Raw genomic sequence first — 25,259 nt, 5'->3', positions numbered from 1 at the left:
TGTATGAATCAGCATTTGGACGTCCGTAGCGCATGAGCATGTCTAGGTAGGCTAACAAGCATCGTTGAGATGTCAAGATTTTAAAGGGAGACATGGTTTATCGTCAGATTATGAAGCGGAGGTTAAAGCAGGTGGGCAAGCGTTTCTTTTTAATTATGATGAAATTCAATGACATCACGATGAAGGTCCGCCTTCGTTGAGTTGGATCATGCACGATGTTTTTCACGCCGTTTGTAGATCTACTCTTTCCAATATTCTGGATGTTGGGGTAAAGGCATTATGCCGACCCTTATAGTGTGTACAAGCCCATAAGTTATAGTACATAGTACACTTAGTACTTTTAATGTACTAAGTGCACTATGTGTACTAGTGCAATATACATGTGTGATAGGGGAGTCACACACTCTCATCTTGGTGAGTTGACTTATCCCCACAACTCTCTCTCTCTCTCTCTCTCTCTCTCTCCCCCTTGTTCTCTCTGTGTATGTCTCCCACATGAACATTAAACCCTAATTCTCTCTCCCATTCAACTGGTATCAGAGCAAATACGAAGCTCTCCTCACTTACTTTGGCTTCAACTTTGACTGAAGCAGCATCAGCTCCTTCAATTGCCCACCTGCACAGCAGCAGCATCATCACCCCCTTTCCTGCAAAAAAAAAAAAAAAATCAAAAAATTACAAGGTATTTGCCTCAATTTTTTTTTGGGATTTGCAATTGAGCAGGTACAATCATCAATTGAGCAGATACAGGTGCCGAATTGCTCAATTTTTGAGCAAAATTGGCAAAATTGGGTTCTTAAATCAAGGGGCTTTTCAAGATTTTATGCTTGTTGAGCTCGGCAAAGCAGCAGGCAAGACTTTTATGCCTTGAATCCTCAGAAATCAGCTTGCAGTCAAGGGGCTTTTGCCCAATTTCTGTTCGGAACTGTTGTATGCAGTGTTCGGGACTGTAAAAGTCTGATTTTCACTCATTTGGACAGCCAGGAGAGCATTTATTGCTACTGTACCTGCTGGTACAGATTTGGCACAGCTTTGTGCAAGTTTTGGCATGGCTGTACACTGATTTGAGTGAGGAAAAGGTTCAATTTCAGCTGCTGTACTTGTTGGTACAGGTTTGGTACATCATTGGTGAGCACTTAGTACTGCTGTACAGTACTTTGGAAGGGCAACAGAGCACATTTAAGGTGCTGTCCTAAATCTGCAGCAACCAGATTTTGGTGATTTCATCACAAAAAGTGGGAGAAAAGTTGCATTTGTGCTTCCGCAGTGGGAGATAAAACTTGGGAGAACAACTGTGAGCACTTTGTGTGCTTTTGGTGCAGTGTTTGCACATTTTGCAGGGAGTCAGGCATTGACAGGTTGCATATTGCTATGGCAACCACAGGTGAGAGCTCTTCATTGCTTCACATCAAGAAGCTTGAAGGCTCACATAACTATGATATTTGGCAAACCCAGTGCTATAATGTGTTGCTCCAGAAGAAGCAGCACAAGCCTATCAAAGAAAGGGGTGTAAAGCCCGCTTCTCTTACTGTTGAAGAGTGGGAAGATATGGATGAGCTAGCAAGATCCACCATCATGTTGTCTGTGTCAGACACTTTACTTTTCAGCATTCGTGAAGAGAAGACAGCTTGGGGAATGTGGCAGAGATTGCAGGACTTGTATGCCCAGCAAAGTGCCTCAAGCAAAGTGTATTGGTTGAAGAAACTCATAGGCCTTCAGATGAAGGAAGGGGCTTCTATGACAGCCCATCTAAATGAGTTTAATGGTATTGTCAGCCAAGTCATTAATCAAAAGTTGGCAATGGACGATGAGTTCAAAGCCACCTTTCTCTTATGCACTTTGCCAGAGAGTTGGGACACTTTCAGGACAGCCACAAGCAATTCGAATGCTATGCTGTCATATGCAGATGTTGAGGGTGCTCTTCTTCAAGAAGAGATGAACAGGAAAAACAACTCTGTTGGAAAGTCCAATGCAATGAATGCACGTGGGAGATCCCAGCAAAGGGGAAAAAGCCAAGAACGGGGAAGGAGCAAGTCTCGCTCCAAAAAGGACTTGGAATGCCATTATTGTGGCAAGAAGGGACACATTAAAAAGCAATGCTACAAATGGAAAAATGATCAAAAGGAAAAGGGAAAAGGCAAAGACAAAGACAAAGATGAAGCCAAAGATGTAAAGCCAAAGGGCAAAAGTGGAGTCAAGATTGAAGAAATCAATGTGTCACATGCAGGTGACAGTGAGGATGAGGTCCTATTTACGTCTTCACTTGATGCCCATTCACTTCTTACAGGTGGTCATGGTATGCACTCATGGATCATTGATTCAGGTGCCTCCTTTCATGTCACAGGTTGCAGAGACTTGTTTGTCAGGTATACTTCTGGCAATGAAGGAGTGGTTTATTTGGGTGATAACCATGCATGCAAGATTCTTGGCAGAGGTGATGTGAGGCTTGTGTTTTCAGATGGCTCACAGCTTATGCTCCATGATGTCAGGCATGTGCCTGAGATCAAGAAGAATCTGCTTTCTACTGGACAGCTTGATGATGCTGATTATGTTACCACATTTGGTCGTGGAAAGTGGAAGATTAGTAAGGGCCTCAGCTTTCTTTGGGAGGGGCAAAATACTTTGTGTCTTTTATAGATGATGCCACACGCAAGGTGTGGGTTTATCCTCTTCGTTTGAAGAGTGATACATTCTCAGTGTTTCAGAAGTTTGTTGCTCATGTTGAGAATCAAACTGGCAAAACACTGAAGGCTTTGCGTTCCGACAATGGTGGAGAGTATATGTCCAAACAGTTTCAGAACTTTTGTGATGCTAAAGGCATCAAGAGGGAGCTCTCTACTCCTTATGATCCTCCACAAAACGGGACAGCAGAGAGGATGAACAGGACCATACAGGAGAAGGTCCGTTCTATGTTGTCACATGCTGCATTACCTCATGGTTTTTGGGCTGAAGCTGTTATGACAGTCGTTCACCTTATAAACAGGTCACCTAACACGAGGCTTGGTGGGAAAGTGCCAGAAGAAGTATGGACAGGGAAGCCTCCGTCATACAAGCACTTGAGAGTGTTTGGTTGCGTTGCGTACGTGCACATACGCAGGGAAATGCGCACCAAACTTGATCCTAAGTCTCACAAATGCATAGTCCTAGGATATGGTGACAGAGGTGAAATGGGGTATAGACTTTGGGATCCCGTGAACAGAAAGATTATACGCAGCAATGATGTCATTTTTGATGAAACATGCATGTATAAGGAGCCTGCAAGGCAACAGGAGCCTAGCAGAGTCATGTTTGATGATGATGGACATCATGGACAACAACCAAGGGCTGTAAATCAGCCATTACAGCAGCAAAACCAGCCCTTAAATGGTGCTGAAAATGGTCCCAATGGACAGCCAGAGATGGCAGAAGATATCCCTATGGATATACCACAGTTAGAGGAGATACCGGGCATGATTTTTCAACCATATGGCATGGAACAGGAGCCACCAATGGGTGATATGCAGGCTGGACAGCAACCTGCAAATGATGGTCATTGGGTACGGAGGTCCACAAGACCCTCCAGAGCCCCTGACAGGTTTGTTCCAGGGGTTGACTACTTGATGCTCACTGACTGTGGGGAGCCCTCATGTTATAAGGAGGCTTTACAGAGGGCAGACAAGGCTCTTTGGGAGCGTGCCATGAAGTCAGAGATGGATTCTCTACACAAAAATGGAACATGGAAGTTGGTGCATTTGCCTGCAGGCAAGAAGGTTTTGCCATGCAAGTGGGTTTACAGGCTCAAAGTTGCACCAGATGCAAAGCCAAGATACAAAGCCAGGTTAGTGGCTAAGGGCTTCAAGCAGGAATATGGTGTGGACTTTGATGAGATCTTCTCTCCAGTGGTCAAAATGACCACACTTAGAGCTGTATTAGCTTTGGTTGCTCATGATGATCTGGACTTTATTCAGATGGATGTGAAGACTGCTTTTCTTCACGGTGATCTCCATGAGGAGATATATATGCAACAGCCAGAGGGTGTGAAGACTGCTTTTCTTCACGGTGATCTCCATGAGGAGATATATATGCAACGGCCAGAGGGTTATGCAGTAAGTGGAAAGGAGAAGCTTGTATGCAAGCTGAAAAAGAGTCTTTATGGGCTCAAACAGGCACCAAGGGAATGGTATCATAAATTTGATACATTCATGAAATCCCAGAATTTCAGGAGAAGTGACATAGATCACTGCTTATACACCAAGAAAGCTTTGGATGGCAGTCTATTGATCCTCATCTTGTATGTTGATGATATGTGGATTGCCGGGAAATCTCGTAAAGAGATGGATACCTTGAAGCAGAGGCTGCATCAAACCTTTGATATGAAGGATTTGGGTGATGCAAATCACATTTTGGGTATGCGGATACTTCGGGACAGAAATCAGCATGTGTTGTATTTGTCTCAGAAGGAATACATTGGCAAAGTTTTGCAGAGGTTCAATATGGACGGGGGGAAGAAGACCAGTACTCCTTTGCCTCCATATGTGAAACTCAGTGCTATGGACAGCCCACAGTCAGATAGTGGCAGGGCTGATATGGCCAAGATTCCGTATGCTTCAGCTTGTGGCAGTCTCATGTATGCCATGGTTGCTACTAGGCCGGACATTGCATTTGCAGTGGGAGTGGTTTCTAGATACATGGCCAACCCTGGCAAGAAGCATTGGGACGCAGTGAAAGGTGTCATGAGATACCTGAAGGGCACACAGGATATGTGCATATGTTTTGGCAAACATGATGCATTAGTGCATGGTTACACGGATTCGGATTATGCCAGTCATCCAGATAACCGGAAGTCTACTACCGGTTATGTGTTTACATTCACAGGAGGTGCTGTGTCATGGATATCCAGGATGCAGAAGTGCACAGCCTTATCTACTACAGAGGCCGAGTATATTGCAGCCACAGAGGCTTGCAAGGAGGCATTATGGCTATCTCGGTTAGTGGTTGATTTGGGTTATACAGGGGATATTCCATTGTTGCATTGTGACAGTCAGAGTGCCATCCAGTTGGCAAAGAACCCTGTCTTTCATGCAAAGACGAAGCATGTGGATGTGAAGTATCGCTTCATCAGAGAAGTGATAGAGAACAAGCAAATTCAGCTTGTTAAGATTCATACGGATGACAACCCGGCTGATCTGTTGACAAAGAGTTTGCCTCCGGAGCGGTTTGCTCATTGCAGACACTTGATGGGCATTGGATGAGGCCAGTTTCAGCCTTGATTTGGCCTTGTATATTATCATGTACATGCTGATTTTTTCTTTTCCTTTACTTAAGGGCACTTTGCCTTTAAGTGGGAGGTTGTTGGGGTAAAGGCATTATGCCCACCCTTATAGTGTGTACAAGCCCATAAGTTATAGTACATAGTACACTTAGTACTTTTAATGTACTAAGTGCACTATGTGTACTAGTGCAGTATACATGTGTGATAGGGGAGTCACACACTCTCATCTTGGTGAGTTGACTTATCCCCACAACTCTCTCTCTCTCTCTCTCCCCCTTGTTCTCTCTGTGTATGTCTCCCACATGAACATTAAACCCTAATTCTCTCTCCCATTCACTGGATGAATCCAAGACAAAAGTGATCGACAAGGCGAAAGTGTTGATACCGGAGCAGATCTTGCTCAAGTGCTTCAAGCATGGATCCGGCCATAAACAACATCAATACTTTACGAATTTTCATGAGCAAGGGTTGCATGAGGCAGTTTGGCTTGAGGAAGACTTCTTCCAAGAGTATCTAGCATTGTTGACGGTTTATCCGGAGGCAATGTAGATCCTGTTAACAGGCTAAGCAAGAGGGGATGTCTCATGCATCCCTCACTTGGATGTCACGTGGACATGATTGTTCATACTAGTGCAAGAACCTATGGCCAGACACTGTTTCCTATAAGTATGGTATGCAATGCGATGTTTGAGATGTCACAAGCGACCAAACATGGGTCGGTTCTTTTATTAGAGTAGCTTGTATTCAGGTGAGAACCTGCTCTCTATATCATCACCAAAAGGAATACATGTCCCGAGCAAGAGGGGAGAACCTCGTAAGTGAGGGACTGCAGCTAGACAAGCTAGGCAAGCAATGCAAGCAATGAAATATGAGGGAGGCATGCCGGCTATATATACCTCTACATGAAGGCAGCCGACTGGTGATAAATATCTCCATGACTGGGAAAAATACCCAGGATCATAAATGGGGAATAAATATGGGTAAAATACATGTGAGGGGTGACCAGTCCCCCGGACTAACATGGTCAGTCCTAGAGGCTAAAATAGGACACCAAATAGGAAGCCAGCAAGTAGGGGATGATATCTAACACCCCCTCTCAGCACTGGATGCTGAGCAAACTCCAAGTAGCCAGAGACGCCGTCCTCGATCAAAGATGAAAGACTGCAGAAATAGGTACCAAGAAAGCTCCACAAGCAATCTCCTCAGCAACTTAGCTACAAAAGCAACAGAACAAGCTACCAGGTACACCGTTCCTCTGGAAGAAACCAACCATATAGGTTGTGACGTGCTGCTCCAAATAATGGTTCCGAACCCAAGTGTAAGAACACTCCATGAAGTCGAATGTCGTGTATCGAGCCTGGAGAAGGTATGAAAAACCTCATAACCAACCAAGATCAGATCCTGTAGATAATCAATCTTGGGAGAAGCAATCTGCTCCTCACTGGAACCCTCAAAAGAAATAGAGTCAATCTGCTCCAACTCTGTACCAAGAGTAGCCAAATGTTGTACAAAAGCATCCTCTGAAAAGATCGGCATCGCAAGATGTAAAGACTCTGTAGAAAAGATGGGGTCCATATGCTCAAACTCCATAACATGAGTTGCCCAATGCTGTACATAAGTACACACCACTGAGGTGGGCATCGCAAGATGAAAGGACTCCACATCCCCCTCTGAAAAAAGATATCGTCGGACTGATATAAGCCCAACCTGATTCTGATCCAAATCCAAAAAACTCTAGAAGTACCATTGTGCCCCAAGCACGGTTAGCAACCACAGATCCAAAGCATCCCACTGGGTCCAAAAAACCATCCTCCAAAACAATAAACCTGCAGAATTGGCAGGGGGAGGGGCATCCTTAGAAGCATCACAAAGAGAGGCAGAGGTAGACTCCTCACAATGAGGAAGGGAAGCAGGAATATAAACTGCAATGGTAACAAAGTCCTCAAAAGTATCACAGATAGCAGAAGACTGTTCCAGAAGAAGAACCAGATCCCAAGAATCAGCAGAAAATAAAGGATCCATGTGAAAGGATCACACCGCAAAGGGCAAAACACCCTCCTTGTTCTGCAAATACTGCAAAGAACACAAGCTCGGACAAAATAAACTCTGCTCACGATCTCTGAAAAGATCACTGCTCTCCTCCAGAAAATTGGAAACTCCTGTCACACAAGAAAGTCTCCACAGATACAACACAGCTCTCGAAACTGATCCTCAAGTGAAGTAGCGGGAGAAAGGCCCCCTCTGAGTGTAGAAAACTCCTGTGGGAAGCAAAACGCAGCCAAAACACTGCTGTCCAGCAAAAATAGCACTCCACCGCCAACAGAAGGCAAGAAACATGTAGAAACCGTGAAACCGTGTAGGCCAGGAGGTAAAATACATGTGAGGGGTGACCAGCCCCTCAGACTAACATGGTCAGCCCTAGAGGCTAAAATAGGACACCAAATAGGAAGCCAGCAAGTAGGGGATGATATCTAAAAGTACGCACATTAGACCATATGCCTCCCCTGTAGAAAGGGGGTGAAAGTGTCCCATCTTCTTCCACTCATCAGATTTTGGCAGATATTTGGTCCGACACAATTCACACGCTTCGTAGTGAATGGGACTATTTGATGACTCTCTCCTCTTGGTCTGGTGAGTTGTGAAGAGAACTTGGAGTCTTCACCAGATTTTCTTTCACTTGCAGGGCGGTACCCCACCCACGGTGGAAGTACATTCCTCCACGGTGGTTTATGTCTCGCATCTCTTATCTCCCTCCCCTAGATTTTGTTTAGGTTTTGTTTTTTGGCATGAAATTTTTCATTCGAGTACGGTTGGTTGTACTTGTACTTTATGGTATGAGATTGGTGGAAGTGCATTCCTCCACGGTGGTTTATGTCCCGCATCTCTTATCTCCCTCCCTGAGATTTTGTATAGGTTTTGTTTTTTGGCATGAAATTTTGCATTCGAGTACGGTTGGTTGTACTTGTACTTTTTGGTGTGAGATGTCGTGGTAATATAACCAGCCCTGTTTTACTCCCAAAAAAAAAGTGTCACATCTAGGACCTGGACTTACAATTTCCTGCATAAGATAGTAGAGTGCTAAGCACTAGGCTAATTCCTTGAGAGCAAACATACATTTCTGAGTTGAGATGATTGCAAGTTTTTGTACCTTTATTCGGAAGATGGTCCTCTTTATCTTTTGGTTTCGTACCTTTATTCGGAAGATGGTCCTCTTTTATCTTTTGGTTTTCAAATAGTTCAATAAATTTAGGTTTGTGTATTCTTGAGATTCAGGTCTACCAAAGCCAGATCTACCTCCTTCCATCATATTTATAGTGCAAGGCGGCAGCTGCCATGTTCCGTTATCATTGATGGCAAGTTCCTTCTAGCTTATTATTTTACATGGAAAGATAATGACAAGGACAAACATTTAAAGAATTTTATTTGAATTAGATTCATTTATTTCTGCTTAAATTGATGGGCTGAATAGTAGCTTGTGCAAATAGGAGGTTCCGGTTATTGCAAGTATGGCTGGAGCAATTTTGAAAGACCATCCGGAAGGTTCCCAACGTTTCTGGTAATCCTATTGTGTTGTAGACTTTCTTGATACCACCTCCCTCCTCTCTTTGCATCTCTCAGAGACTAGTCATTTTTGAGGTTTTTATTTAAAAAATAAGCTCACTTGGTTAAGCTTTCTTGATACCACCTCCCTCCTCTCTTTGCATCTCTCAAAGACTAGTCATTTTTTAGCTTTTTATTTAAAAAATAAGCTCACTTGGTTAAGCTTCCTTGAACACAATCAGAGCTTGCATAACTATGGGGAACTAAGACACTTAATAGCCTTTGTGGAATTTATTGAAGGGTTTCCTTATGCAGCATTGGGCACAAGTATGGCATATAGTTTTAAAGGTTGCCATGCTGTATAATTTGGATACATTTGTACCTAATTATCCTTAGTTGGTGATGTGATCAGGGATATGGCAATATTGAGACTCCAATGTATGCTTCTTTGATGGACTTTTTCACAACCATTTATGGCCGGTATGCATAATCCCTTAACCTTGCATTTGTGATTAACTGTTTTGGCATAACCAAAGCGGTGCAATTTGCATTTGTGATTAACTGTTTTGGCATAATCAAAGCGGTGCAATTTGCCCAACCAGCTACCCTGTGTGTGTGTTTGTGTGCGAGTGGGACATTACGAAAGCAGTGGTTTCACTAAAAACAAAAAGTGTGTTTGTGTGCGCGTGTGCACGTTCTTTAGTGCTAGCCTTCATCATGGTTGAGTCTTCATCTCTGGAGGAGCGATAGAAACTCTGTTTGATGGTTTATCTATGAAGATACGTCTACTAAGGAGAGATATCTTTATGCATGAACCTGCACCTACTCTTAGGCACTGATGATTCGAGTGGGAATGCCATAGCACATAGTCTATGCTATGCATGATGGAGTTGATGTTTGAACCTTTGCGCATAGACTCTCATGGAATTGAGATTGTACTTTGGTTGCTATTAAGTTTGGGAACTAACTTAAACTTTCCGCTGATATGTATAACTTTTGTTAACCTTATGCTTGCTTGCTGTACTGTAGTGAGAAAATAAGGTTGAGACCTGTCAGTGCAAAATATATTACTGTTAGGGATTTTTGAAAATTAAGATCCTAGGACCTGGCCTCTGAACCTTGCTGACCCCTTCTAATTGTACAAGAAAGATTGGTTTAGTGGAATTCCTTGAGGCTGCTCCTTGTAGCACAGTCAATGAAATCTGTCTTGACACGTGTTTGTTATAATGGCCAGCCTTGGTGGAGGTACAAAAAGTTCATTGAAATGTACTCTCTTGTTAGAAAATGAGTGTGCAAGAGTGAGGGAGCTGTTATTTGGTATGTGAAGATTAGATAGGCTTTCTCTTCCCTTGTATCCTCCTTTTGTGCAAGAGGCGAGGGAAAAGCTTCCCTAAAGCTTGGAGGTCTTTGGCGTAAGGATGGAGAATGAGGAGCTAGTGGCTCAATATTAGGGTAACTAGGGTCAATAGTTAGCTCAAGTAACTATGATTAGTTAGTTTAACTACATTAGGTAAGTAAAACCTAGGTTAGCTTAGGGCTAGTTTTAAAATTACAACTAGGATTAGCATTAAAATTAACTTTAGGTTAGTTAAATTAACCTATGTGCTAGTAAAACAAACTTAGTTTAGTATTAAAAATTATCTTAGGATAGTATTAAAACTAATTTGGGCTAGATTGACACTAACTAGCTAATTTAAACTTAGGTTAGATTAAACGAATTAAGGTTAGAGTTGAACTAACTTTAGGATAAAGTAGATTAACCTTAGGATTAGATTAACAATTTGGTAATTAAGATTCAAATCAAAAAACTAGATTACAAATTAGATTGAATTAAATTGAAATTAATGTTTATTATTATTATTTGAAATATATATAAGAAATGAAGAAATATATATATACAAGAAATGTACAAAAAATATTAAAGAGTAAATAAAAATTATCTAGAAATTAAAAAATATTATAAATATAAGCAAATAAGTAATAAAATGAAAAAGACAAACTTTGAAAAATTTATTTTTTTTTTGAAAAAGAAATGAAGAAATATGTTAGGAAGTTAATCTTTAGAACATTAGAAAAATAAGTATAGGACTTAGAAAGAATGTAAAAATCCAAAAAAAGAGATAGAGATTAGGATAAATCAATTAGGACTATTTAAATGGTAATTAGAAATTCAAGCCACATTTATAAGCAGATTGTAGGGGTACGTATCTTATGGTTTATAAAAATGTGTTAGTCCATCGTAAACAATTAACTCTCATGTCTCTCCAAAATTCAACAAGTGGTAACCACATATGATTATACAAGATAGTGACAAGTGTTGGGGATCCCATGTAAGAATCATCAGATCCACATGACCAATTAAATATGCACATAGCCTCATGAGACTTGAGGTAAGTTTCAAGCATTTGCAAGATTTACAATTAATAATCTAGTCTAAAGAGGCACGGGAAAGAAAGTTTCATGCACCTTTGATCCCGTCCCATCATTGGCGATGAGCTAAATTGGTGTTGGAGTGGAGGCGAAGGTAGCACCACATATAGAGATGCAGCAAGTAACTTGTAAGCAAAGATGCAGAGAAGCACAACACTCAAAGTAGAGAATGAGTGAAGTACAAGTGTAGTGACATGATAAGGTCACTTACACACTCACTCAGGGGGGAAAAACTCTCCTAAGGCGGGAAAAAGTGCTCTGGCCCATTATTAGCCTATATCCATACACATCATTATCATATAAATGGCTATAAAACTTCCGTGTAGTGATGATGTGAACATGTACAGGGATCATGTGGCCAATCAATCTCCAAATGCCAATAAGCCCAAAGCTTTTCTATCCCCAAATGGCAATGGCAATAAGCCCAAAGCTTTTCTTGTGAGAGAGCCTTTGTGAACATATCTGGCACATTGTCGTGTGTAGAGACATAAGCCAAGCTAATCTCTCTTGCAATGAGTCTCTCCCTGACATAATGATAATGCACCTCAATGTGTTTTGTGCGAGCATGAAACACTGGGTTCCTCGCAATGGCCAATGCACTCTGGCTGTTAGTGGTGGGGGACTCCTGAGTCATGTCCAACACCAAGATTTGCCAAAAGACATCTGAGCTATACACACTCTACATTTGTTGTAAAAGTTGCCTTGTATTCAACTTCACAGCTTGAAGTGGCCATTGTCAGTTGCTTCTTGCTGAGCCATGATGTCATGTGCATCATAGATGCCATGGACATTCTCAGGGCTAGATCCAGAAGAAGCAACCAGATAAAGAGTATGAGCCAGTAAAAGATAGGAAGAACCAGAATTTAGGAACCTCAGGTGTAGCGTCTGTGGTTGACTTGGAGCAGGACAAACTGGGATCATGGAGGGATGATGCAGTCGGCTGGTTGCCAGGAAGTACTGTCGGCTGCAGGACAGGTGGTGCTGGCTGCCAGAAAGGTTGTCGGCTGACGTCAGCAGTGTGTGAGCAGCAGGCGCATCATGATCAAGGAGTATTACTAGTCGGCTGCATTAAAAAGGACATTAATGAATTTAATACTGGCCGACCAGCAGTCGGCCAGTTTCCCATGGGTTCCAAGGGCTATAAATAGGCCCCCTTGCTCATAGATTGGGTCATTCACTCCCACTAGGGGTGTGAGTCATTAGGGGTCCCATAGGGGACTGTTTTGGTGTATTCCACCTTTTATGTAAGGTAGCCCATGGCTGCAGATTTAGTTACCTTTTTGTACCATAGAATATACTGAATTTCCAGCTCTTCTCTCTCTCTCTCTCTCTCTCTCTCTCTCTCTCTACTCTCTCTCTATATCTGCGTTTTGCATCAGATGGTTTCCAAGAGTGTTTAGGGCTGAAAGAAGACTCCCAGAGCTTCCGCGCGTTACATTGGTATCAGAGCATCAGGCTCAGCAAAGTTAAACATTGATTCAGTCCCAGATGATGGTGTACAGGTCCAAGGTACAGGAAAGTACACGGATACGAAGCCCAAGGCAAGGAACACAGATCGGGAAGAACTCCCAGGAGGTTTGTTGGTGGTGTTCCACAGTGCCAGATGGGGATGGCAGTTCCGTGAGCCAGATAGGTTCTCAGGCAACGGTCCCAAGGGAGGTTTATCCTCCAAGGGTGATGTGAGAGTGCCAGACTAAGTTCCAGGAATGAAGACCAAGACAATGTTCAGAGTCAGGGCAGGAATGGATTGTGGACTTGATGGAACCAGATGCATAGATCTTCGTCTGAGACAGAGTGGTTTGGAGAACAGACTGGATTTTCAGAGAAAAAGGGTTGCCAGGGATGGATGATGACAGAGGGACTTCGGGACAGGATTGGGATGATGACAGTCATCCAAGAGCAGGTTGGAATCCCGTCATCAAGTTTAGCAGAGGGGGATGTCATGTGCATCATAGATGCCATGGACATTCTCAAGGCTAGATCCAGAAGAAGCAACCAGATAAAGAGTATGAGCCAATAAAAGATAGGAAGAACCAGAATTTAGGAACCTCAGGTGTAGCGTCTATGGTTGACTTGGAGCAGGACAAACTGGGATCATGGAGGGATGATGCAGTCGGCTGGTTGCCAGGAAGTACTGTCGGCTGCAGGACAGGTGGTGCTGGATGCCAGAAAGGCTGTCGGCTGACGTAAGCAGTGTGTGAGCAGCAGGCGCATCATGATCAAGGAGTATTACCAGTCGGCTGCATTAAAAAGGACATTAATGAATTTAATACTAGCCGACCAGCAGTCGGCCAGTTTCCCATGGGTTCCAAGGGCTATAAATAGGCCCCCTTGCTCATAGATTGGGTCATTCACTCCCACTAGGGGTGTGAGTCATTAGGGGTCCCATAGGGGACTGTTTTGGTGTATTCCACCTCTTATGTAAGGCAGCCCATGGCTGTAGATTTAGGTACCTTTTTGTACCATAGAATATACTGAATTTCCAGCTCTCTCTCTCTCTCTCTCTCTCTCTCTCTCTCTCTACTCTCTCTCTATATCTGCGTTTTGCATCAGATGGTTTCCAACAGTGTTTAGGGCTGAAAGAAGACTCCCAGAGCTTCCGCGCGTTACACATGATATACATGAATCACCAAGATGAAAAGAAAATCCACTAGTGGACACTCGTGTGTCATCACATCTAGCCTAATTGGAGTCACTAAAAGCATGTAGCTGAATATCACCTCTCTTAGCACAGAATAGCCCAAGGGATTGAGTGTCGTGTAAGTATCAAAATGCTCGCTTGGCGGTGCTAATGCTTACTTCTGGGACTGTGTAGAAAGCTGCTCAACTAGGAGACCCCAAATTGTATCTCTGGCCTCGTATTGCATAAATAGATGAGGCACCGAGTAGCCTGTTGATAAAGTGATGCATCAAACGGTTCACTTGTATCCTGGAGATTGAGCCTAGCACGTGTCTCTATTGGTGTAGCAATAGGCTTACAATCTTCAAGACCAAACTATGTAAGCAATCTCTCTGTATGTACTTTGACTGGAACATCACAATACCATCATCACCCTGCATAAAGTATATGTCCAAATAATAATCAACCAGCTCAAATCTGTCATCTCAAATGACACATGTAATTCATCCTTGAAGGTTGAAATCTTCTCCTTATTAGGGCATGTGAGCAGCATGTTATCAACGAATAAAACGATGACCAAAAAACAATTCTTACTCCTCTTTACATAAAGGGTACTCTGAGTTGGACTGTTGCAAAATCTATTTGCATCTTCTCATACCATGCTATGGGAGCCAGCTTAAGGCCATATTAAGCTTTCCTTAACCTCCATACTTTAGACTCCTATTCCTTCTGAACAAAACCATGAGATACATAAACCTCCTCATGCAAATCACCATTTTCTTTTGTACTTCCATCAAGAACAAAAGCTGTTGGTACTTTTCTTGTTTGGAACCATGGAACTCTATCAAGAATAAAAGTTGTTGTATGCATAGAAGAGAGTGCTAGTTCTTCCATCTTTACTAACAAAGGTCCTTGACCTATCTGCAACTGTGTGTATCAAGCTTCAAGTTGCAAGTTGCTTAATCATCTTTGTTAACCACTTGGATTAACTTGGTTGCATCGACCACTTCATCGACTTGCATTTTGATAATCTACCAAGCTATGCATGCCCCACTCTCGTAAAAGGTGTCCTGTATTGTACTATAGTTCCAAATTGAGCTTAATGGTCAAAGGGAAGCATAAACCGCTTGATTTGTAATGGATATTTGAGCTAGAGAGGTTGAAATATAATGGGTATATAGCCCATCATTATGCTTGTATATTGAGAGCAATACAAGAGATAGAGCCCAGATGTTTTGAGGATATATACTTTTGGGAAGATGCCATGGATGAAGAGATGGCTGCATTGGATGCAAATGAGACTTGGGAGTTAGTGCCTCTGCCTAAGGAGAAAAAGGCGATTGGATGCAAGTCGGCATAAAGTAAAACAGAATTTAGATGGGTCTGTGAGCAAGTACTAGGCAAGATTGGTAGCCAAGGAATATGCATAGATCTATGGGACTGACTATGAGGAGACTTTGAGTCTGGTTGCCAAGATGGCAACCGTGAGAGTAGTCATTGCTATGGCTATAGTTAAGAAATGTTCTTTACATCAAATGGATGTAAAGAATGCATTTCTACATGGTGATTTATAGGAAGAGGTCTACATGGTGCAGCCACTAGGATATGAAGACCATGCACACCTAGAGTTTGTTTAATATCTACAAGAGATTTTTTCACTATATGTGAAAAAGACTGACTTGGGCATTGTTTTAGTAGTCATCTATATTAATGACTTGATTGTCATAGGAGAGAGTGACATTGATCATAAGAGACAGTGACATTGACATTCATGAGAAGATGCTCCTTAAGAGCAAGTTTGAAATGAAGGATTTAGGTGAGTTGTGATACTTCCTAGGTATAAAGATGATTAGATCACATGATAGGATTTAGCTATTATAGAGGCAGTATGCTTTGGACATGCTGTTCAAGTATGGGATGGCAAGTTGTAAGTCAATCTCAGTGCCATTGGAGCAGAATGCAAAATTGGTTGCATATACATGTGATCTTTTGGAGGACCCTACTATGTACAGATGTATTGTAAGGAGTTTGATTTACATGACTATCACCAGGCTAGATTTGAGCTATGCGGCCTTGAGAAAGCCACACTTGGATGCGGCTAGGAGGATACTCAGGTATATAAAGTCCATAGTGCACTATGAACTTTTCCATGAGGCTAGACTACAGGTACGGTACATGGATATACAGATGTAGATTGGGTGATGGTGTCTCAAACATGAGATCTACTAGTGGATTTATATTTTCTTTTGGGAGTGCTACTGTCAGTTGGAGCAGCAACAAGAAGTAACCAACGGTTGCTTTGTTGAGTATAGAGGTTGAGTACAGGGGCACTGACATGGCAGCATGTGAGGTAGCTTGGTTGTAGAAGCTACTAGTAGATATGGGTGAGCCCATGGATAGGGCTGTTGTCATTTATTGTGACAACATGAGCAGTATACAGTTGGCAAGTAACCCATTGACGAAGCATATTGATTGCGACATCTCTCAAGCACAGATAAGTAGAGGAGACGAGTTGCTTGGAGGTCTTCTGCTGATAGGATGGTGGTGTTGTTGCTTGGAGGTCTTCTGCACTTTTTTGCCGCCTACATAGAGCTACAAGGTATTCATTGTCTAAAAGCTTCAGTATCATTGTGACTTTGTGGGAAGCATGAAGAAGAGAAAAGAGAAAGATTAGTATATACCAACATCAGGGTTTACACAGGTAAATCATTTGAGGTTTCTTTGACCTGCAAATATCAATTTTGGCAAAATCAAAAGGATTGCTTGTAGTATTTTTTGGGATTCTTGTTTAAGGGGAATATGACACACCTACGAGTATGCAAGGCAAAACTAGACATCAGATAGCAGCGGACAGGCAGGGTTGGGCATTGTAGTTGACATGTGGCATTGCCACGTGGTAGTGATGACATGGTAGTCGTGATGTGGCAATGATGACATGGCAGTTGGATATAGTTGGCTTATAGCATTACTACTGGCCGACTAGGAGCATTGGTGCATATATAGACGTGGGTAGGCAAATTATCATATTGATGTGCTTTTCTCACTGTTGGACTTCATAGCGTTTCTCTATAGGCGAAATGCTAGCCAGGAGTGTACAATAGGTCATAGGACTGTTATTTGACGTCTTCATTCTGAGCCACATCTTGTACTTGAATTTCAGCTGTATTACTTCTTTCCTGTAGACAATGTAAAGCAGTAGTTTAGGACTCTTGTGTGTCCTGTATGTTTGATTTCACTGCACTCTTCTTTCGATCTGTGGAAAACCGTAGCACATATGCGCAAGTGTTCTATAGTTGGTATCAGAGCCTAGGGAGCCTGCCAATTTCTTTTCTTTTCTGCCACTCATGTCCGTTGATTGTTTGGATAGGGTAGAGCACCTAGATTCCAAGAGTGCAGTTCAGGTTTGGGAAAAGTGAATATTCGTGTTCACTTCAGGGCACTTGGGTTATTTAGGGTATATTAAGCTTCCTTGCTGCCCCACCAAACCAAGCACCTAGATTCTAAGAATGCACAAGTTTGGGTTTGGGGAAGTGAATATTTGGGTTCTCTTTAGTGCACCTAGGTTATTTGGGGTATATTGTGCTTCCCTGCTTTGCCCCACCCCACCCAATCCAAGCACCTAGATTCCAAGAGTGCACAAGTTCAGGTTTGGGGAAAGTGAATATTTGGGTTTTCTCCAAGAGTGCACAAGTTCGGCTTTGGGGAAAGTGAATATTTGGGTTTTCCTTAGTGCACCTGGGTTATTTGGGGTATATTGTGCTGCCCTTTGCCCCTTCCCACCCCACCCAACCCAACCCTTACCTTATCATGCAGGGCTGAAATCCCTCACCCGGTCTTTGATCACTTGATATTTGTCATGGATTCACAAGTCACTGATTTGCTTCTGAGCATGAAGGCATCAATGGACGTGGAGGTGGCTAAAATTGTCACATGCACTCTGCACTCAGTGCATGGTGACAAGATGGTTCATCATCAGAAGTGCAACAGTTGTACAGTTTTAGAACCCAATAGGATGATAATTGTCGTACGCCGTGACCCCATTGTACATCCTCAGTCCAGGATAAGTCAGGCACGAGCTACGTAGGTCATTCCTCAGCCTTAGCGGGTCAGTCAGTCAGTCAAGTCCCTTAACCCACTTGGAGAGAATCATTGATGCATGTAGAGTCAGTAGAAGCCTTAGGGTTTGCATCAGAAAGCACTCTGCATCCTGCATAATATGCATTCATATGCCTGTGCATCATTTAGAACATCCCCGAAGCCTTAGGGAATTTACTGGGATTTATCTGGTATTTTTCCCATATTTAATAGTATTTATTTAGCATTATTTGCATTATTGGGCATTTATAAATATAAACTTTATTAAATGACCAACCTCTAGTTAGTATAAATAGGCTTGCATAGAGCTTAGTTTCTCATTCAGTCTTCATTGTGCTAAGAGCTCTCCTCCTCAGCCCTAGGAGCATCATTGCCTTCAGCCCTAGACTAATCCAGCCCTTGGAGCTCATAAGCTTGCTTCTCCAGCCTTGAGAACCCCTTGCTTCAGTCAGCCCTAGGCGCCTGCTATCAGCCTCCAATCAGCCTGTTTTCAGCATCAAAGCAGCCTTGATTCAGTCCACCACAGTCCCTTATTCAGCCTACCGCCCCACCTCAGATCAACGCCAGAAATCAGCAGCAGTCCATCAGCGTTTCTGTCCAGAAGCCTGCGTTTTCCAGCAGCATCAGATCCTTTGCGTTTTTCTGTCCAGCAGCACCAGTACTTCATGCGTTTCAGTCCATCAGTTCCCTACAGGTCTGCGTTTCTGTCCACAGCAGTTTCCAGCCCTGAATCAACAGTTTGCAGCAGTTTCCAGCCCTGAATCTGCAGTTTGCATCAGTATCCAGCCTTCTGTGCATCATCCATACATGCAGCAGTCATCTGGTGAAGGTAACACAGCATTCATAAGTGTTTTCAGCATTCTAACATAGTGTAGAACAGTCCACCTTCTTCTTCTCTCAGCCTCAGGTGTGCAGCCCTTCCTCATGCCCTTGGGAAGAGTGCATAGGCTCGAGATCAGGTCATCGAGGTGTTTCTACAACAGTGTACAGATTAGCCACTCCGATCCTCCGAGATCTTGCGTTTGGCTTATCTACAGTCCACAGTCATTCTCTCTAAAGAAATAAAGCAAATACTATCTCGTTATCGGGATAGGGGGCCCTTCAGTGGTGGGTAATTCGGGACTCAATCTGGTGTACAGTTCTCATATCTCTCTCTCTCATCTCTTTAAAGTTTGAAGTATTAAAGTGGATTGCTAAACTCACGAAACTCAGGATACAGAAGACGGTGTGAGCATTTGTGTGACAGGATCTCCCAATACAAAGACTTCCGCTGCATATCACAAAAATGGAGGATTTATCTGCCCATCTCAACAGGATGGGGTCCGCACCTCGAGCATCTAGTATTCGTGATCTAGAAGCTACAAGGGCTGGTGCTTTGGAGCAAGTGTTCGACGATTTTGAGATGAAGTGGAAAAACTTTCGGGAGGAGGATTTTTCTCTCCTTTGGATGCTGGCAAGGATGTACTGGATGAGCTTCATTCCCAGTTTGGCAGTTATTATTCTACACCAGAGCGTAGTTGGTAGGAGAGATGTTGTTCGCATCACCGACGGTATCCTTTGCGGAGTCCCTTTCCACTGGATTCTCCAGACAGTTCCCGTGCGTCTTCATCGGCTTGACGTCGAGGGATTGCTAGTTTGCAAAGTTCTTCCTTTATGCCTCGTGAGGAACGAGCTCAATTATTAAAGCTTGAGAAGATGGACGGAGAAGTCGTGCGAGATGGCTGCCATGTTGGCAACAAGAGGTGGGTTAGATATTTTTCAGGTCCATTTAGTGTGTACGGCTTTGACGGCTGCTACTCTCTTGTGGTGGGAAGATCACCTTAGGCACCACTCCGTGACTTGCTGGGATGACTGTCGCAAGGCTTGAAACAGTTTATTTCCGTTGATTATCAACGTGAATTGAAGAAATAGTGCGAGTGTTTTATGCAGCAACATGGCGAATCAATAACCATCTCGCTTGTTTCTGGAAGCTTTTGCTCAGGATCGTCCGGCAGTTGGAGCAGGTTGAGCGATTTGTGGATGGTTTGAAACCGCCTTTGCACGCAGACGTTTGTGCACATTGGCCTCGTGAACTTTCAGACGCGGTTTGTCTTGTTACAACCTTGTGTGAACGTTTAGATGCAGTTCGTCTTGTTACAACCCTCAAGATGTGGGAGAGTTCCAAGTCTGGGACTCAACAACAGGGGCAAGAGGAAGGCAAAGACAAGGGTAGCCAGTCCAAGCCCAAGGATGATAAGGACAAGGCAAGTGGGGGAGCCTTGGTGACTCGCCTCACCCCTGAAGAGCATCGCATCAAGATGGCTGTTGGATAGTGCTTGTATGTGTGATTCGGCCGTACCCTTCTTTCTATCTCAACCCTTGTGCATAGGCTCAAATGTTGTACAGTTGGTCCAAGATTGCACAAGTTCGGTTTTGGGGAAAGTGAATATTTGGGTTCTCTTCATTGCACCTCGGTTAATCAGGGTGTAGTGTGATCGGGGTTTTGACTTTGGTATATCGGTGGATGTATTACTTGGAGTTTGATCCACAGGACATGGGTGGTTTAGACATACAAGTGCCGAGTAGTACTGACGGATATAGATTTGGTGCAACGTTTCGGAGGAGTACGGTTCTTGGTTTTGCTTTGTTCCTTCAAGGTGCATTGGAGACGGTGCAAGCGCTCCATTTGAGTCGATGCATTTGGCTGGAGTTTGGATAGCGGAGTTTTGGTCGGCCATTCTCTAGAGTGTTCTTCACGTGGGTTAGTGGAGGATACTCAGAGGTTTGCAGTGTGTTCTCATGGACGGTTGGAGAGACGAAGAGTGCTCGATCAGGTGGAAGTTCGTCATCTGCAGGTCTTCATGCTGACACGTCGAGGACGGAATGTAAGCCTTTGCAGTGGACACAAAGTGGTCTTGTAGTATTTGGGATCTTGGGTATCTTGGGTATCTTGGGTATCTTGGATGAGCTTTGCTTGGATCTTTTCCTTTTATGGAAGGGCGCTTTATATGGACATCCTGGAGAGCTGAAGACATGTGCAATGCAAGTAGGGGAGAATGTGACACACCTACGAGTATGCAAGGTAGAGCCAGACATGAGATAGCAATCGACAGGCAGGTTCTGACATCGCAGTTGACATGTGGCATTGCCACGTGTCAGTGATGACGTGATAGTGGTGACGTGCCACTGATGACATGGTAGTCGGGTATTATTGTTGGCCGACTAGGAGCATTAGCGCATAGATATACATGGGTAGCTACATTGTCATATTGATTTACTTTCCTTAGTGTTGAGGATGAGATGAGCGATTCCACTGTGGTGACTACCATGCTAGCTCAACATCCATAGGCAAAGGGGCTATGCTATTGGAGTTCGGACTGTGTGAAGCAGAGAGAGAGTTCGCTAGAAGGTTCGTACTAGGGTGGAGCGGTACAACATCAGTTGCACCCGTGCACCAAGTTAAGTAGAAGGAGATGTCGTGTGCACACTCTTCCAAGTGTGACGTGGGCATGCTTCTATCCATTGGCCAACTCATAGGTTGAGTACGTGGTTGGATTTATGTGTTTGTAAGGGCTATTGTGCCCGGTATTTGTAATATTGTTGAGGCGCCCAATGACCAGCCCAATGTGGACATAACTATTGGGTTATTGTGTGAAGACACTTAATTGGACATTAATAGTAGGGTTGGTAGATTTAGTAGCCAATTCACTAGCATTAGACACTATAAATAGGAGCCTAGGCCTTAGCCATATTCATTCATTGATCATCATTGAGTCATCAAGAACTCATGAGCAGTGCTACCATTGAGTATCTCTATTCAGGATTGTTCATATCTCATGTTAGTAATACATGGTACATTAGGTCATCTCTTTCTACTATGTATTGAGCATGAAGAAGAAGCATTTTGTACATGGGTTTAAGTCTCTGATTAGGTGCTAATCAAAATCAATGAATTCATAAGTATGCTTCTGCAAGCACCGATGTTACACTGCACCATATGCCTCAGGTTTCTTTGGCTTCGCATGTGGCTTCCTGGATCCCTGCACCTTGGCCTCGATTGCCTCAACATGCACGCCACGGTCTTTGAGTAGCCGATATAACTCGACAAACTCTACCTGCACATTGCTTGGAGCTCTTCCCCCATTTTCATGACCTGCCATCGCCTCATTGACCACCTCTTGGGCCAAATGACAGATTTAATCTTGAGGATTGACATATCAACCCTTCCTCTTGTTAGCAGTCATCTCCTGTTTATATGTTTACACTAGGGCCTTTGTTGTGGGTGTGTCTTCCCGATTTAGGTGTTTTCTCATTTTTCCCCACTCTACATATTTTTCCCTATTTTTCCTGTTGTGGGAGGCTGTCCTGTGCATGTCGGCCACCCTTGTATGTTGGCCGACTGCAGGACTGTATGCACTGATCTGGCCGACTGCACTTTTATTGGCCGACTGTACTGGTGCTGGTCGGGTTTTCATTAGGTTGCTGTCGGCTGTCTCTATAGCAGGCGGACTGCTTGTAGGGGCCATATAAAATGGCCCCTTGGCCCCCACTCACTTCATTCTTGTATTTCGGGATTCCTAGTGTATATAGTAGAGTTACACGCCTCTCTCTATCTCTCTCCATTGCTGTATTCTTCTGCAGTGCATTTGCTCTTGAGTTTTCAGATTTTGTCTTCATCTTCGCTGCATATTCTGACATGGTATCAGAGCTCTAGGCTCTTGATAAATCTTGGGAACTGTGTGAGCAAGAGGGGGGCTGTTCTGTTGTTTATTGGTGGACTGTTTTGGACCGTCCGAGAAGAGGAGAAGCAAGAGGAAGGCGGGTTGATTTGCTGGACGGCCACTTGCAGGTTTAAGTTCTTCTTTTTTCCCACCCACCCACCCTTTTTCGTTACACCCCCGCAATGGCAGATTTACTTGAGATGGCTGAGAAGCATGTGACGATCCGGACACTCCCCACATTCCCAGTGGACTGTCAGTTGGACGGGAACAACTACGGCATATGGAAGGTAATGATGGAATTTGTTTTGGAGTCTTACGACCTTGTTGATTTCATTGTTGTTGGGGTTCCATGGCCAGAGTTAGAGGAAGGGGAGTTACCCTCGATTCGGAAGGAACGCCAGGCACAGGCACAGTTGTGGGATCGTTTCAATGCCAGGGTCCGTTCTTTCATTTTCCTCAACTACACATCGCAGGTAATCAATCATATCAAGCATATGACGCTGGCCAAAGGTATATGGCAGCATTTGGCTTCTCTTTATAACAAGGTATCGCCCATGAAGAGGATCTCCTTGGAAGTACAAATGCGGGTGATGAATCCTGCAAAGTCGTCGATGATGCGCGAGCACATCAACAAGCTGCAGGCTCTTCAGCAGGAAGTTCTCCAGGCTAGGAAAGAGATATCATTAGAGGATATGGCCAGCACGTTGCTGTTGCATTTGCCCTCTCAGTACTCAGCATTTTACTCTTCTTTGATTACCAGTGGCAGGCCCCGCACCATCACATGAGAGGAGCTTGCGCCCATGGTCTTGGACCAGGAGGAAAGATTCATGAACCCTCCACAGGGCGGAGGTTTGGAGGCCTTAACTGGCCAACGGTCAAAAGGCTAGAATAACAACAAGAAGGGCAAAGGGAAGGCTTCGTCGGAGAAGTCTTCTGAGAAGAAGCCTGACGCAGACCGAGAGAAACTGAAGGCTGAGAGGACCTGCTATTCCGGTTTCCACTGTTGATGAGCCGCCACTTCTTGGAGACCCAGAGGATTCTGATGATGATTCCCAGTCTATTGTTCCAGCTGGACAACCACAGTCAGTTCAGGAGATTGAGCCCGCAGTTGGAGTTGAGCCCCCGCAACAGCAGGAGGCTCCACGTTCTGTTCAAGTACCCAGGTGGTTAGTGGACACCCTTCGGGAGTCAGGTGTCACGGAGCTTCCCTCCGAATGGACCCCAGAGGACGGACCTCGAAGATCGCATAGAGTCCGTGACAAAAGTCATTGAGCGGAGCTTTTACAAGTAAACCATGCTTTGAAGTCTCGTATCATGCGGGACAAAGAGCCCACTTCCGTCAAGGAAGCCCTTGCATAGGATACTTGGAGGAAAGCCATGCAGGTGGAACTGGATGCCATTGAGAAGAACAACACTTGGGAGTTGGTATCGAGGCCGTCAAAACGGTCAGTCATTGGTGTCAAATGGGTCTTTAAGACCAAATATGCGTCAGATGGGTCGGTGGACAAACATAAAGCCAGACTCGTGGCTAAGCGTAATGCTTAGCGGCCAGGCATCGACTCTGAGGATACCTTTGCACCGACAGTGAGGATGACCACGATTCGGACCGTTCTTGCTCTTGCTTCTTCTCAGAGGTGACCTGTGTATCAGATGGATGTCAAATCTGCATTCCTTAATGGTGACCTGCAGGAGGAGGTGTATGTTGAGTAGCCTCCAGGCTTTGTGGTTCCAGGATCAGAAGGGATGGTTTACAGGTTAAGGAAGGCCTTGTATGGTCTTAAACAGGCTCCCAGGGCTTGGAATCAGAAGATCGAGTCCTCCTTTCTTCGGACTAGATTTCAGAGATCGGTTGCAGATCTCAACCTGTATTGCTTTCGGGAACGCGGCATGGTTACGTTAATCATCCTTTATGTGGATGATCTCATCCTCACCGGCAGTCATGTGTAACTTGGTTGAACACAATGCTAATCAATACACTTAAATACACTAAGATTTGATGGACACTTGCTCAAATACAAGAAGTAAATTGCTGAATTGACAAGAGACACACAATGAGCCGGAACGGCCGACCCCTCCCTCAAATAAAGTATATTAATCTTGGGAGAATTGAGTACATACTGTCATGGGCATTTTTGACCAGATTTCCATACCAATGCATATGAATACAGTATTGCAAACAAGTAGTTGTCGATGTAGACTTGCAACCCACACTACCCTCTTAAGTGCCCATGTTCCCTACCATCTGCTCTCTATTGTTCCACGAACACATGGTAGCAACAATCTGCAAGAGAGCACGTAGGACAAGAGAACACTACACAGGGTATGTGATCTTGTAATTCGGTTCCTGCCTCCTGCTACTTGCTCCCATATGTAAGCATAAAAGCTTACCAATAGCAAGTAGAGTCGATGTCAGCGAAAGTCTTCGCGATGGAAGTCCTTGGAGTATTGAGATCTTTGATTTGTTGCCTTTCTTCGCGACAAAAGTCTTCAAGAGGATAAAGGGAACCCTGGGAAAGCTTCCCCTAATTTCCGGGCATGTACACGGAGGCACAAGTCCCAACGGAAAGCCAAGTCTACAGTATCACATGAGTGGCATCAATCCCCAGCATAAACAACTGCCATG

The 25,259-nt window shown here is 43.9% G+C and overlaps 1 protein-coding gene across 2 annotated transcripts in view; it reads left to right on the top strand.

Moving 5' to 3' along the window:
* The window catches only part of ARP8 (actin-related protein 8), a 41,761-nt gene that overhangs the window by 2,896 nt on the left and 13,606 nt on the right, over positions 1-25,259 (top strand). The window contains exons 2-4 of one of the 2 annotated variants that reach the window (XM_086817460.1): positions 8,525-8,604; positions 8,737-8,807; positions 9,204-9,271. In XM_086817460.1, coding sequence (XP_086673586.1) covers positions 8,525-8,604; positions 8,737-8,807; positions 9,204-9,271 — 219 coding nt within the window. Of the gene's footprint in view, positions 1-8,518; positions 8,605-8,736; positions 8,808-9,203; positions 9,272-25,259 lie in introns of both variants that reach the window. The other variant, XM_086817452.1, reaches the window with a different exon arrangement.

Source organism: Cibotium barometz, chromosome 2, assembly GCF_041138505.1.
Source record: "Cibotium barometz isolate CiBa-2024 chromosome 2, ASM4113850v1, whole genome shotgun sequence".
Lineage (NCBI taxonomy): Eukaryota > Viridiplantae > Streptophyta > Polypodiopsida > Cyatheales > Cibotiaceae > Cibotium > Cibotium barometz.
This window is presented reverse-complemented; position numbering and strand designations above follow the sequence as displayed.